Source organism: Rattus norvegicus, chromosome 2 (assembly GCF_021556685.1).
Source record: "Rattus norvegicus strain SHRSP/BbbUtx chromosome 2, alternate assembly SHRSP_T2T, whole genome shotgun sequence".
NCBI lineage: Eukaryota > Metazoa > Chordata > Mammalia > Rodentia > Muridae > Rattus > Rattus norvegicus.
Genome location: NC_141535.1, coordinates 47,013,496 through 47,029,573, shown reverse-complemented (window position 1 = coordinate 47,029,573; position 16,078 = coordinate 47,013,496). Strand labels below are relative to the sequence as shown.

The following is a 16,078-nucleotide window of genomic DNA, read 5'->3' as shown; positions in this document are numbered from 1 at the left end:
GTAATTAGGATGATATAGGGTGTAATTAGGATGATGACTTTGTGGTCCTAATTTATCCCTTACATTTTTTGAAGAGGCTATCAAGTATAGATTACTTATTCTTGTGACAAAAAGTGTGTGTGTGTGTGTGTGTGTGTGTGTGTGTGTGTGAGAGAGAGAGAGAGACAGAGAGAGAGAGAGAGAGAGAAAGAGAGAGGTTTGCTAATAGTTTAAGGCCTAGATAAAATATTAAGGCCTAGATGTTAAGGCCTAGGTAACTGCCATCCATCTAGCCTGCCATTTTGCTCTGTTTCTAATATTATAAGGAAACTTTCTCATACAATGTTTCTGCTGTTACTAGGAAACATTCTCATGCCCAAGTTGATTACATATTCTATAATCATGTTCTTTCTGTCATGGAAACCAATCATGATAGAAGTCACTAGAACAGTTAGCCACAGTAAGCTTGGACCTGAACCAACCACCCAACAGAACTTCCTACACCTGTGTTTAAGCCTTTATGGTATTTGCTTTTATAAGCTGTCCCTGGGATGGACCCCAACATAAGAGACACCTGCACCAAAATAAGAAACTATTTAGAATAATACTTCCATTTTGAGTAGGGGTCAGGTAAATTAAGTTCCCAAGACCTCTCTGGGAACTGACATCCTACTTGGCAGAAAGAGACATCTACGTGGGTAACTGCCATCCTGGTTGACAAGTTAAGACACGAATGTTAGGCAAGTTCTGTCCTGGTTGACAAGACATGAATGTTAGACAAGGCAAGTCCCCTGTCGCAGTTGAATACCCTAAGGATTGTGTTCTCAGGATAAGTGTACAACAAAGACCTGCTCCTAGGGAAGTCCCCTATCCCTAAATCCTGATTGATGGAATAACTTGGTACAGATATTTGCAGATCTCAGGCTTAAAAAGTCCTATAGAATCTTGACTCAAGGTCACAGTCAGCTCTAGAGTCTGACCTGAGGCCCTGATTGAGCAGTCTTGGGCGTGGCATCCAATAAACCATCCCTATTTGAGATTGGTGTCTGAGTAGTTTGTGAGGTGATTCCAGGACCCCTCCCATTTTTCTGTCTGTCTGCCCCCGCCACACACGCACACGCACATGCACATGCACACACACCTCCTTCCTTCTCTCTCTGCAGATTCCACCACTCGTCTTTACACATCCCATACATGACCACAGACGCTCACTCAGTTAGCCAGGCCCTCTGTGAAGCACATATTGAGATGGAGTTCGGAGCACGAGAGATGTGCCGGGTAATGCCTGTGGCCGAGAAAAGTAAGAAAAGAAATTAGGTTGGATAGAGAATGCTTTATAGCAAGATGTAAATCAGAAGCCCCCCCTCAAGAAAAAATGGACAGGATGAGGGGATTGGTACCACAATCAGAGCATGACACATACATATCAAAATTCAGGACAATCCAACAGGGATCGAATATGACCTGTGAGAGTTGTGGAGAAAGACTGAGGCTCCGGTACTTCTGTGATGCTTAGCTGTCGGTGTGGTTTCCTGGAGTCCATGTAGCCCCAGCTCCTATTTGAACAGAACCTGAACACAATGACAGGACACTAGAGGCTTGCTCCATTGTTTATCCTTCTAATTCCTCTCTCTTCTCAAAGGAAACACTGAGCATTGCAGTCTGTGGATGTCAAGGCCACTAGGAATAACAAAGTCCCCTTGAAGTAAGAATTGCCCATGGGAGAGTTTATGTATACCTGGCCAGTAGTGAGTAAGCGTTCTGGCCCCAAAGAGTGAATTCATGTTTTACAAAATGGCTCCTTGGACACCTGGTGTACTTTGGATGAAGGGGTTGGCACTTATTCCAAAATCCATTGTCCTAATGATGATGCATAAAGTTTGAGGGTTGGAAGTCTCCAAAAAGAACAAAATAGACATTGTTTTATCTACTCTGGTACCTAGAGCTATGATAAAATGGGAGGGGGGAAGATAGAAAGGGGGGATGGGCTCGTACGGTTGTACGGATGCCCACAGAGACCAAAAGTGTCCAATCCCCCAGAGCTGTAGTTACAGGCAGTTGTGAGTTGCCTTATGTGACTTCTGAGAACCAAGCTCAGGACCTTTGCAAGATCAGTTTGTGCTCTTAGCCACTGCCGTCTCCCCAGCCTGAAAGAGGTCACATCTGTAATTTGCTCCCATGGGCCATGGCAAATAGAATCTCACTGCTGGTTCTCATTGCAGCTGGAGTCGTCTTCCAAGTCCGTTTAGCTTACTTGGTGACAAGATTTGGTTTCTCGAGACCATTGGACTGAGCCTCAGCCCTTTAATTCCTTTTTCCATAGCCAGTCCACTGTGGCTGTTGTTTGTCTTCTGAACTGGTAGGAGAAATGCTCTGTTGCTTAAAGGACATTTTGTCTGGCTAAGTCAGCTCCCTTGGTGCTTACACTTAGAATCAACAGATTTGGAGGCTGAAAGTTATTCATGTACATCCACATATTATAATCCATCACAGCACCGCCTCAGTCAGTAAGAAGTCTGCCTCACAATCATGGGGTCCTGAGTGTGGATCCTCAGTACCCACATCAGAGCCTGGGGTGGGCGTCCACATGCCTGTCACTGTAATGTTGGTGACTTGGAGATAGTTGGGTCCTTAGAGCTCTCTGGTCAGCCAGTGTATTGAACCAGTGATCCAGGGGTTCATTGAGAGACCCTGTTGCAAAAGACAAAGTGGGAGAGTACCAAGAAAGATTCCTGATGCTGCCCTCTGCCCTCTACATGCTCTGTGAATAATACTCCATATTTTCAGATCATTCTCACTCTCAAGCAGAAGAGATCATATGGAAGTGTAGGATGTGTATTGGGAGAGAAGTCTTGGGAACTATTTGAGAATCCTACTTGCCACAAATAGACTCCAGCCAAGAGCTGTAAAACTTACACACACACACACACACACACACACACACACACACACACACACATACATACATACAAATACACACATATACACATACACACATACACATACACATGCACACATACGCATACACATGCAGACACACATACACACATACACATGCAGACACACATACACATACAGACACACATACATACACACATACACATACACACATACACATATACACACTTATACATGCAGACACACATGCACATATACATACACACACACACACACACACACATACACACATACACACACACACGAAACTTTATTGGAGACCCTCTTTTTTCTGACAGCCAGTATTCAGAATCTCCAAATTACCAAGAAAGGCTCTGATCTAGCTTGAATGAAATAGCCTATCCAGGTCCTATAAGCTGAGGCTCAGGGACCTTGTCACATGCTATGTGCAATGGCCCCCCAAGGGCTCACTGCCACGCTTGAAAAGTAGCTGGGTCAGGAGGATCAGATGGGCTGGGAAGAAGCCAGAGATACTGGCCACAGGCTGATGTTCACTCATCAAGGAGTCCACTCTCCAGAGGGAAGGCAGCAGAGGAAGAATAAGTGGAAATGACCCTAGGCAGCAGTGAATAACACTCATGGTCATGTGACCTTTTTAATGTCACTCCAAAATCTTCCACAAAACAAGCTAATCCTATAACTGTGTTATATCCACAAACACCCCACTAACAAATCAAAACAACACAAAACAAATAAAAATTTAAGGGGAAGGCTAGTAAGAAGCCTTGGTGGGTAAGAGAGTTTGTCACACAAACCTGATGACCTCAGTTCTATCTCTGAAATCCACAGAACAAAGAGAGAACCAACTCCTGAAAGTTGTCCTCTTACAAGCACATTGTAGCATGCACATACCCCCACCCCTAATGAATACATGCAATCATAGTTAGAAAATGTGAGTAGGGCAATAGGCCAATGAGGGATGGTTTGTGTAGAGTGTTCTTGGGGAAGAGAAGGAAATGTTCTAATGTTGTATACTCCTATTCTAGGGGTGTCTGTAGAAATGGCCTAGTAACCATGAGACCCCTGATTTATGGGTACAAATCTCTTAATACTGGCCCCATCAATAAGGTGCCGGGCTCACTAGAGGGCATAGATTATTTCAGGCTTGGAACACTGAGGATCTCAGACCACCTAGCAAATCTTATGTCTAAAGCAGTTGAGACAGAATAGGGACCAGTGAAAGGTGTTGCCACCTGCAACCCCTTCAGGTCAGAAACAAAGTTGCAAGTTACAGAGTCAGTTTGCTGTCACAGGCTCCTGTATAAGGGAGTGCCACACAGAAAGGACTGCCATTCAGGTTCCCTAGGGGTCCTGCAGAGGCTGCTGGAGGTGGGGATAGAAGGGTTGCTGTGCACACCAGGTCACTGGGGATGGCTCAGCAGTTTTATTGACCCTTTCAAGTGGCATTGTGCTCATCATGGACTTTTTTTTTAAAATCTTAATCCCTGTACTCTGGAGCTCTTGATATTTCATAATCACAGACACATAATGTTAGGGTTTAAATCTCGGCCTGTGCCCGGACAGAACACACCAAACCAGCATAGTTCCACGTGGAGAGGTTTAGTGAGGAAAGAAGAAGAGAGGAAAGGAGGCCGGCCATGGGCACATGGGGGGAGGGGGAAGGGGGAGGGGGAAGGGGGAGGGGGAAGGGGGAAGGGGGAGGGGGAAGGGGGAAGGGGGAAGGGGGAGGGGGGAAGGGGGAGGGGGAAGGGGGAAGGGGGGAGGGGGAAGGGGGAAGGGGGAAGGGGGAAGGGGGAAGGGGGGAGGGGGAAGGGGGAAGGGGGAAGGGGGAAGGGGGGAGGGGGGAGGGGGAAGGGGGAAGGGGGAAGGGGGAAGGGGGGAGGGGGAAGGGGGAAGGGGGAGGGGGAAGGGGGAAGGGGGGAGGGGGAAGGGGGAAGGAGTCAAGAGCAGAGAAGAACAAAGAGCAAGAGAGAAGTAAGAGGAAGAGGAGGGGGCAAGCAGCCCCTTATATAGACAGGCACATCTGGCTGTTGCTAGGCAACTGTGGGGTGGAGCATACCTGGCTGTTGCCAGGTAGCTGTAGGGGTGGAACTTAGAGTACCAACACATAACCCATTCGCTTATAGGTATGTTGGGTATCTTGTGTTCAAAATGCTTGGGACCAAAAATGATTTGCACCCCAGATTTGAAAGTATGAATATATATAATCTTGACAGTGGGACCCAACTGTGAACTTGAGATTTTTATTTATACCCTACACACATAGCCATAGAATCTTACACAGTATTTTAGCCAATCTTCCATGGAATAAAGGTTGGTAGCATGGAACTTTCTCCTAACCTCATGTGGGTGCAAAGAGTTTCAGATTTGGGGGCATTTCAAATTTCAGGCTTTCAGATGGACAAGATCTTCCTGTATGGTCTTTAAAGGGCTCCAGATCATGATGATACTTATGGCTTCACTCTCACTGAGAGTGAGTGTCCATAAATTCCCACCCACTTGTGCTAGGAAGTGTGGAAAACAGGGTTGTTCTTAAGCGGATTAACCCAGGTACCTAGAGGTCTGTTTATTCTTAGACCAAAAAGAGGCCTCAGTGATTCCACTTCATTACCAGGATGCAAAGCTGGTATCTTCCATGGAGGACATTTCATTTTTTTCTCTCTCATACATAGGGACCAACCTAACTGTGCCTCCAGCATATAAAGCCGAGTACAGAACTGCTCCCTGGGGAACTCACCTGTTTGGTTGGTTAGTTGTTGGTTTGGTTGGTTGGTTGTTGGTTTAGTTGGTTGGTTATTGGTTTGGTTGGTTGTTGGTTGTTTGGTTGTTTGGTTGGTTGTTGGTTTGGTTGATTGGTTGGTTGGTTGTTGATTGGTTGACTGGTTATTAATTAGTTGTTGGTTTGGTTGATTGGTTGGTTTGGTTGATTGGTTGACTGGTTATTGATTAGTTGTTGGTTGGTTAATTGGGTGTTGGTTGGTTGGTTGGTTGGTTAATCATCTCTAAGGTGTGGTTAACTTATTACCACTGTGTTGAGAGCTGCCAACACAGTGCAGGATAGTGCGTGTGTTAACGGTAGTGCACGAAGACTTGACGCATGCCTTCAGTTCTCTAGCTTTTGCTGCCTTTCCAAAACTACTCTCTTCATGTTTTGTTCTCAGGGAGACTGACCACACAGACTGCTTCAGCGAGTCCCTTGCTCAGCTTCTTGATGGAATTGGCAAGAGACAGAATATGTGGTTAGAGATTATAGTCTCTGAATCTCAGACAGGGCATGAACCTGTCTATCTGTCTCTCCACTGAGGTCACAGCTACTGCTCTGGTGACCTTGATCCAAAGTGGTCACTCCAGATTACATTAGTCACCTCCTCAGCTCAGCTTTTCCAGGCCTCAGGGTTGTAAGGGCTCCCTTTCCCTAGCTCTGGAAGGATTGCACTCTCCTGCCCTTAAAGGCTGATGGCTTTCTCTCCCCTCTTAGTGCCCCTGAAAGAGCTGCACTGTTCCTACACTATAACCCGAGCTATTCCTGCTACTACACATACTCTATGTTTGGAACTTTCCTAAATTTCTCAGTTTTGAGAGGCCCCATTTCCTGCTGGGAAGCCAACTGACATACTCTGCCATCTCCTGGAATACAGTTAGTGCCAAAATGGTTGGTCCTACATCCTATCTCAGCTGCAGAGACCTGAACGGCAGCATGGAACCAATGCCTTTTTGGGTAATATCAAGATGTTTTTGCAAGCTCAGAGGGTGGTGAGGTTATCTCTGTCTGATTCACAGAGGAGAAGGCTATGCATCTCTCCTCATGATCACATGACTGCCTGGGATTGGAAAGCACAATGTTGCATGACACCAGCACAGGAAAACAGAAGTATAGTTTCTACTGAATGTGAGTTCCTTTACACTGTCAGCAAGTCAAACCGCAGTAAGTCCTGGACCACCTGTCTGTGTTTCTAGGCTAACAGAAATCTATTTAGACCAGCTTTAGAGGGAGGAAAGCTGCTTGCAAATAATCTAAGTTATTTTCCAAGACACAGTGGCACGCGATAACAGCTTGAGAATTGAATCTTGGCCATTTTTTTTCTGTGTATAGGGAGTTCCCAACTCTAAGACAATGTTTTTTGATGAGTTTGAGTTCTCTAATAAAGAGCCAGGCAGACACAAAGACGCCTGTTTTGCCTTGACTGTCTCATGGCATGCTGTGACGTATTCACTATATGCCTCAAAAGAAGGGCAAAAAAAGGCCTAACGTCCTGGGATTCCAATTCCAAATTACCTAGGCAAGATGGTTAAGAGAGGAACAACTTACTTGAGATGGCTTCCGAGGGCTCAGTCCACAGCAACCCTGACCCCTGTTTTTTAGTCCATTGTGATGCAGGACTTTATGGTGGTAGGAACATGTGGAGGAGGAAGTTGTTCATCCCTTGGCGGACAGGAAACAGAAGGACCATAAAGAGTTAGGGAGACGATACCCCCCCCCCCCCCACCCAAGACCTACTCCTAATGGCCTACTTCTTCCAGCGATGCCCCATCTTCTAGACTTTTCCAAAACTCTCAAAATAGCACCACTAGTTTGTGACCAACACCCCAGCATCTGAGCCTTGGTGGGGCTCACCTAAATCTTAATCGGGATCAAACAAGGACAGTGTCCCTGGCTTGGGAAAGGAGAGATGGTAAGAAACCTTCCCGCCAGCCTCCTGGGGATAAATTTCTTACCTCCAGTTAACTGGCTTCTTGTATCTGATTCTAGAATCCTGCCAGGAAAAGGTGCTTTTGAAGCAACTGTTTGAGTGAGCCCAGTGCTGGAGGTCAGTGGAGATGGTCGCGAGGTGTGTTGGAAAGAAGATACACAAAGAAGACATGTCCAGTGTTTAGAGAACCCCTGGGCAGGCTGCAGGAATCAATATGGATGCTTTTCCTCTTTCTCTATTCTTCAAACCTCAAAGGAGCCTCATAAACTCAGTCCGTTCCTTTGCAGTATTGCATTTGGAACTGAGATCGAACGCTGTGGTTCTCTCCTCGTGCTCACTGAGATCCGATGCTGTTGGCGCTCTCTTCCCCATGCTCACCAGTTCTTTTACCTCACTATCTCCAGTCCCATGCTTTCTTTAACCTGACCTCTCAACTGAACTCCACTCTGGAAGAGAGAACTCGAAAGGAGCCGCCGCTTGAGAGCAAGCTGTACTGAGTGTTTCTTTGGAATTCCCCTCGGGGTTGAAAAGGCAGACTTGAGGTTCCCAAGACCAATGGCCCAGACACCCAAGAATCGTGTTACCAACCCCAAAGGGCTTCTGATCAGATGTGGGAAGGAACTTAGAAAACAATTTGATCTTGACTGATAAAGATAGCCGCGTTGCTACAGCAACGAGTCAGTGCCTTCCTAAGTCTGACCTGGTCTAACCCAGCTATAGAACTCACAGTTTTTTTCTAGCAACAGCTAGCATTTTCCAAGGCCCTGATTAATGTTTAAAGAAGCACAGCAGTACAACCCATTAACTTGAAATGGGTGTGCGGGAAACCATCTTTCCTCCAAAGGACCTTGATCCTTTTTCAAAAATACTGTATTCTAAATACCGACATCCATTTACTGTGGAGAAGGTTCTGTCTTATGCATCCCAGTTTTTATTTGTCTAACCTCATTGCCGATCTAAAAGGAGTATTTTTCCCATTTTACTAGCAAAAAAGAAAACGAGTGTCAAAGAAATTGTGACTTGACATTGGCTCAGATGGTAAAGTCAAAGTAACGATCCCAGGAGTCATTGTGTCACTTACGTGTTTTCTTTGATCACACTGCTTTGATGCTGTTATGGCCATATTTATGTAGGGCACACATATTCTAAGCTTGGTAGTTCTCAATCAGAAAGCAAGAGTTCAAAAACTATCCTTCAAAATTTTTCCTGTCCCATCTTTTCTCCTCTCACCATAGAACGCACAGCATAAAAATCTGCACAGGCTATGCCAACTAGCGATCTGTGCTGTCATATGCAAACATTAATTTGGAAATTTTAGTCAATGATGTAAGAGTTGGCTTGTTCGGAATTAGTTATTTCTTAAGAATCAGCCTTCCGGGCATGAAATCCCAGTCTCTGCCACCAGGGGGCAGTCACGACATTAAAAATGAGCTGCTTTGTACTCCGTCACACCACGGATCACACTAAATCTGGATTTTGTTTCATAGTTCACTTTACATCTTGAAAATATCTGTTTCTTTCAAGTCTGAATTAGCATGTTCTGCTGCATTTAAAAATATATAGACACTCAAAGGAGCATATGACATGTTAGAAGCCATTTCTTCATATAAGGATGTTAAAATGGTCCAAGACAGATGCTATGTTCGGGTCTCATTGGAGGAGTGTAGACATGCTGCATTGAATATTCAGTGGCAGAATCAAAAGCACTCTTCTGTGTCCAGAAATTCAGAGTTTACTGTTACATACCATCTGGGTTTCACTAAGCTGTTCCTCCCAGAAAATTAGGTTTTTTTCCCCCTACCCCCCATCCCACACCAGAAAGGAGTGTATGTGTGTGCACATGTGTTTGTGCAAGTGTGTACAGAGGCCGAGGTCAGCCTTAGATGTTGTTTCTGAGATGTTGCCTACTTTGTTTTAAACAAAAGAAAACAAACAAACAAAAAGGGGTATCCTACTGGCCTAGAGCTCCCCAATTAGTCTGGGCTGGCTGTCCACTGAACTCTAGGTATCTGCCTGTTTCCACCTTGTCTGAGGTCCATGCCACAGTGCCAAGCTTCTTCCTAGGTTCAAAGTCAGGTCCTCATGTTATCAGGGCAAATTATTTTCCAGTTGAACTATCTTCCCAACCTGAAGGCTGTGGGGGAGGGGGATGAATGTGTGCACAGGTACATGCCTGTGTGCATGGTCTGTGTGCACACCAGGGGAGGGCATCATGCACTGTCATCTGATGCTCTCCCTTGAGGCAACATTTCCCGATGAACCTGGAACTTAGCATTGTTTGGCTAGGCTGGCTGGGCCAGAAAGCCCTAGCAATCCCCCTGTCTCTGCTTCCCACAGTCCTGGGGAGCGTTACATGATTGTTGGGGACCCACTCAGCTTCTCACATTGCACAGCAAGGACCCTCATCCACAAACCACCTCTCCAGCTGCAGCCCTGAACATTTTTGATAGAGCAGAGTTTAGGACATAAGAAGGGAAAATACCAAAAATGTAGATTCAGAAAGAATTATCAAAGTAGATCGTATAATGGCAGTTTTAACACCGGAAGCTAAGCACTGATAGTTATATTTGCTCCCAGAGAGACGATGTAATTTTACCAGGATTTTTGGAAGATGACTCTCTTCAGCCTCTCAAACCTTCTGAAAGTGCATGCACACATGTGTTGTCTTGTCCATAGTGAAACCTACTGGTCTATAGCATGAGCCAATGGAACCCCTCTATGCATATTTTAGATACCCCTAGGCATGGATATGTGTTCTTACTTGTTTTGTTCCTCTTGTTTTAATCTTTTTCTAGCATGAAGAGTCCTCTGCTCAGATCTACAGAGCACATGAGTCCCCTTCCTCAACTCCCATAAGGTTTAACTGACACTGGGTCTTGTTATGGAATAGAACCTTACTGAAGGGAAACTTGAAACTGCTGGTGTAACTTTAATTTTTTTTAATCCTATTCTTAATGACAGTTCTTAAATGCCTTAACTCCCTGTTAGCCCACTACCCACTAGGGGTAGTGGGGAAGAAAGGACATGGGGGAAGTGGACCTGTTTAGAAAGGTTCCTTGAGTGAGCAGCTCCTGTCTGTGTTGTCTGGAAATTGGCAGTTTAGTTCATAGGTTAGCAGGCAGCTGCAGCTCCATCCGTTCGCCAACATTTCGTGGATACACCAGCAGTTCGGTTTGGTAGAGTTGTGTTAGCAACAGCGGCGACATGACCTAGCCTTGGCTTGAGTCAACAGGAGGAACCTGGGGGTAGGGAGGGGGGACACCAGGAGAAGTTCTTGGCTGTGCCTCTCTCAGGTAAGCCGAGATCAGCAAAGACACAAGACCTATAAGTGTTGTACAGCTAGCTCTACCAGCAAGACAAGCTCTCTCTCTCTCTCTCTCTCTCTCTCTCTCTCTCTCTCTCTCTCTCTCTCCCTCCCTCCCTCCCTCCCTCCCTCTCTCTCTCTCTCTCTCTCTCTCTCTCTCCCTCCCTCCCTCTCCGTCATTCTGCAAGTCCTATTTATACCCTCCAAACATCATGTGTCCTCCACATGCCTTGCCTCAGCACCTGTCTTGCCTCAGCAAATGCATCCAGTCAGCCCAAGTCCAGGGAGTCCCAACAAATGGAGATGAACTGTGTAATACAAGGCAGGCCGATACATGTGTGTCGTTAGCAAGGAATCCTTCAAGTGTTCTTTCACACGCTTGCTTTAGCAGAACGGTGTCTCTCCTGTGTCTGCTTCAGTGAAATGTTCCTTCATGTGTTTGCCTCAGCAAAGCACCATCCAACACAACTGGCTCTCCGAAGAACCTGTAAAGTTTCTACTTTATTCTGGCTTTAAAGAAACTATGACAGACTATTGCCCATGTAGGGGTCAGATTCCACCACTAAGGTACGCCAGGACCTCTTGCCAATCCACTCCTTCAAGCAGGCCAGTAGTCGGTTCCTTAAAGATGTTTAATCAAAATGAATCAAAGCCCATGGTAGCCCCTGACTGATTCTGCTCCTTTCACCCAGGTTATTTGAGACTGTAACTTGACGGCTGTGCTTAGCCCCTGACAAATTGTAGTTTGTTGTCTTGCCACCAACTCCTGCTGGTAAGCCTAACCTTTTACCCTTCACCTCGTAAGCCGTTGATGGAGCCCTGCTCCTCTCCACCTCCTCCCTCTGCTTCCTCCCTCCTGTTCAAAGCCATACACGGCTACAGACAAAAGAGAAATCAAAGGTTAAATCATACAGAAGGTAAATTTACCCTCAGGTAATACAATTTGGTCTTTACTTTGCCGGAAACTGTTGAAATGTAAGTGGGTGTGGTTTTTTTTGTTTTTTTTTGGTTCTTTTTTTCGGAGCTGGGGACCGAACCCAGGGCCTTGCGCTTCCTAGGCAAGCGCTCTACCACTGAGCTAAATCCCCAGCCCCAAGTGGGTGTGTTTTAAACTATCACTTGTAGTCAACTAGGGCTGTGAAATCAGTTCAGGGGTTATGAGGGCCGACGTCAGAGGGTCTCTGTGCAGTAAGGCGAAATGATCCTCACCAGACGTGCATCTGTGTCCACAATGGGTTGTGGTGGCAAACATGTTTCTTACAGATATGGCCAGAAAAGAAAGGAAGGAAGGGAGGAAGGAAGTAAGGGAGAGAGGGAGGAAGGGAGGGAGGGAGGAAGGGAGGGAGGGAGGAAGGAAGGAAGGAAGGAAGGAAGGAACAGATTTGAGTTAACTTCTTTATTCTAGGCTAGAATCCAAATTTTATTTGGAAAAAATATTGCCTTAACTGGCCTTTTGACTACCAAAATATGAAGAATTGTTTTCCTCTTTAAAATAGCTCTGTAAACAGCTAACTAAGCATCCGGCTTCCTGCTCTGATTCCAAATGCTCACATTCCAGCCGAAACACCCTACTTCTTATTTTCAAGTCTGCATTACAGGGGTGCAGTTGCCTTCATCGTCTGGAACTGTGATGCTCACTCTTGGCTCAAGCACCCCAGGCAGAACCTTCTATGGCTCTTCCTAGAAAACTCTCTCAGACTCCAAGCACCTGTTATTAGCATCCCCAAATGAGCCGCTGAGCCATGGAAGCCTTGGTACGGTTAGCAAAGGTGATTACATAGAGTGTCTCATCTTTTTAATCACTGTTCCTTTGCCCCAGCTCTAGGGATAATTTTGGTTATTTCCCACTCAACTTCTCTTCCATCTTCCTCAGGTAACGCCACAGACACACATACGTCTGTGTTTCCTGTCACTCTAGAGACCCACAAACCATTGCACAATTGTACAGTATCTGAGATTTTATATAGCGCTCTCTCTATGTACATCCCTGCCCGCCCCCCCCCGTTTCTCTCTCTCTATCTCCTCTCTCTCTCTCTCTCTCTCTCTCTCTCTCTCTCTCTCTCTCTCTCTCTCTAAAAACTGTAGTTTTTGCCTTCCCGAGAGCCATACAACTTTCACTGAGAAGTCAGGAAGCAAAGTTCAGGAAAGTACCCTTAAGAGAGTTAAAAACAAACAAATCAACAGCTAGTCGATGTTCCTTTCTGCTGACCGGTTTACGTCACCATTAGGCAGCTTAAGGAAAATAAAGACGATTAGACTGTCGTTGACATAGCCGAGTGTGGAGTCATGGGTAGTCAGTCTATCACAGGGCTGTAAAGCAGAAAAGTCTTAATGTAGCCTGCAAGCCTGAGCTGGGTGAGGAGGTAAGGACGTACTTCGCTTCTAGAGCACTTGACCAGCACCCAGACTTTATTTTTACAAAGCATATCTTGGAGATGTCCCATAGCAACTGCCTCTTTCTTTTCCAGTGGAAGGGCAATGAAAGAGTGTCTTTTACCGTTCAATAGCGTGGTATTGGCTAAATTAATTCTTTGTTTTCTGAACTTTAATATGAAATAGTTAAAAGCTTTGACATTTTTCCCCCTCTGCTATTGACTCTGTCAGTCCTGAGCCCTCTGTCCCCCCTCTGAAGTTTCACACTCTCATCCCATCTCACTGTGCTGAGTCCAATGTATTAAAAACAGCTGATGTGGCTCAGATGTTCCTTAAACACAAAAGAGTAAAAAGAACGGTATAGGATAAGAACTTAGTTGGAGTTTATTAGCTGTTTGAAATTGATGGTGCACGCTTCTTTATTTCTCGTAAACCAGAGCTAGAATCTTCTCTCCCTGGATGGGATTTTCAGGCAGTGGGGAGAGGCCCAACTAACTTCAGATGTTTGCATACCCAGTGGTTCACGGGGGAGGTCACACGTTGTGATCTTCAGGCCCTGCTTCTGGTTTCTACTTTGTCTCTTGGGGTGAGCCAGGCAGACTGGCCTGCCAAGGCTGAGGGAGCCTGTAAGACCGATCCTTGCCTGGCCCACTTGTACAGGCTGTGAGCTAAATGCAACCCGGAGTGGCGGCTATAAATAGATATTCATTGTCAGTGTGTGTGAAAAGACAAGAGTCGGTGTGCTGGTCTGATTCAGCCCCAATTAAGCTGCTGTCTGGGCAGGACTGTAAAGGAAGCTGCTAAGACTAGAAATCGAGTCCGCAGGCAGCGCCAGGGGCTGGACACTCACGGAAAGGGAAGCGGTTCAACGCTGGAGTTGCCTCTGCTATGGCAAAAATCATTTTGAGGCACCTCATCGAGACCCCAGTGCGTTATCAGGAAGAGTTTGAAGCTCGAGGCTTAGAAGACTGCAGACTGGATCATGCTCTATACGCACTGCCCGGGCCAACCATCGAGGACCTGAGGAAAGCCAGAGGCACACCAAAGGCTCTTGCAGAGGACTCAGACTCCGCCGGGACGCCACCTGGAGAAGGCAAATCCCGTTTCCAGATCTTGCTGGATGTGGTCCAGTTCCTGCCCGAGGACATCATCATCCAGACCTTCGAGGGCTGGCTGCTGATCAAGGCACAGCACGGAACCAGAATGGACGAACACGGGTTTATATCACGGAGTTTCACCAGACAGTACAAACTGCCAGATGGAGTCGAAACCAAAGATTTGTCTGCCATCCTCTGTCATGATGGAATCTTGGTGGTGGAAGTAAAGGATCCATTAGAGACCAAGTGAAAACTTTTTGATTCCTGTTCATGCCATAGGAGAAAGAAGAAAGCCCGGGAATTCTTAAACTCTTGAGAGAGACTGCTGTAACTTGTATGAGGATTAAAAATGTATCCACAGTTCCTGGTATGTGGAGGTTGTCTTTCTTATTGGTAGTCAGAAAGGGAAGGTTTCAAACGTGTTTGTGCAGCTAGAAAGGATGCTACCTTCACAATGAAACCACCAGAGAGCTAGCAGACTGTGGTTGGTTCTAGAGGGCACCCAGTATTGTTTTTTTGGTGAGTCTAAAATTCCAGAGAGGTCGTTTGTATAACCCACGGGAAAATAGCCACATTCAGTAAAGAGATCTGATTCTTACCTGTTGTATGAAAAGTTTCTGCATTGCTTCAAAGAGAAAATTTGTATTTCTGTATATTTTCATTTTAAAATGTAGACCCAGGAGCTAGGTCTGAATCTAGTTAAAAGTCACAACAGTAGCTGCTCCTTTAAACATCAATGGGAGTTTTCAGGGATTTTAGTTTTTAAAAGTTCCCATATAGACCACATATAGTTTTCAAAGCTAAACTGAACCCTACCAGGAGTTTTGCTGGTAGACAGTGTATATATAGTACTTGGTTTGTTGTCATATTTGTTAATTCATAGTGTATATTATCTCATATGCCAGGGGTAGGAAACTAAAACGTTGAATTGCTGAATTCAGTAAATCGTAACCCTCGCTATTTCGAAGGGGAGATGGCAAGTGTCCGCATCTGCTGTCTCTACTGGTCTAAAGTTTTAAATAACCTTGCGGCCAGTGAGGAACCTGAGCTCACGAAGCCATTTGAGTTGGCACAGCACATGCTTGTCACAACCCGATTAGTGCCTCTGTTCTCCCAAACTGCTACTTTGGCTCAAGATGGGGCTGGTAGAGGTTCAGAATTCCAGCACTGGGAAGCTTGCCTTCAACAGCTGCTCGTAGGCATTTAGAATATTTGCTATCTCATTTTGTGCGTTCTAAATACTTATGTGGAGAAAGTGGCTGCTTCCCTTCCACCGGGCGCTGAATGTGAGCTCACAGGGAGCCCCACGACAGTGCTAAGAATAGAAGAAGATCTCAGAGTGTGGCTGACACCTGGGTGACTGCAGACAGCCCATCCCTGTCCCCCTCCATCTTGTCTCTTTGGTATTCAAGTTAAAACAAGGAAGGCACGGAGTGAGTAAAAACCAGAAACCAAACAAAATCTGAGGTGACATTTGCTACTTTTTGCTAACTTCGGAAGGATTTTGGAGTTATCTGTTTATATGAATTTCATGACTATAGCTGACATTTGGGGTATGAAGTCTAGGATGAGACCTTTTTGTTTGAGAAATTAAACTTCACAGATGAGCAGTGTGCGTGTGGGGGTGGGGTGGGGTGGGGGCGGGGGCGATGTAGCTAACGGGAGTGAATGGGATACCAGATCTGCTAACAGGCTCAGAAGTGGGACACAATGTT

The 16,078-nt window shown here is 45.8% G+C and overlaps 1 protein-coding gene and 1 long non-coding RNA gene across 9 annotated transcripts in view; both read left to right on the top strand.

Annotated features, from left to right (window-relative positions):
• LOC120100714 (uncharacterized) overlaps positions 1-16,078 on the top strand; it is a 135,169-nt gene that overhangs the window by 85,718 nt on the left and 33,373 nt on the right. Inside the window, exon 6 of one of the 8 annotated variants that reach the window (XR_015673994.1) lies at positions 7,649-9,505. The exons of the other annotated variants lie outside the window; for them this stretch is intronic. This is a non-coding gene — a long non-coding RNA (uncharacterized LOC120100714). Of the gene's footprint in view, positions 1-7,648; positions 9,506-16,078 lie in introns of those variants that run through there. 8 annotated transcript variants of the gene reach the window in all.
• Positions 14,009-14,723, top strand: Hspb3 (heat shock protein family B (small) member 3). Its single transcript, NM_031750.1, is given in 1 exon segment — positions 14,009-14,723. A coding segment is annotated over 1 exon segment (459 nt). The 5' UTR covers positions 14,009-14,154; the 3' UTR covers positions 14,614-14,723.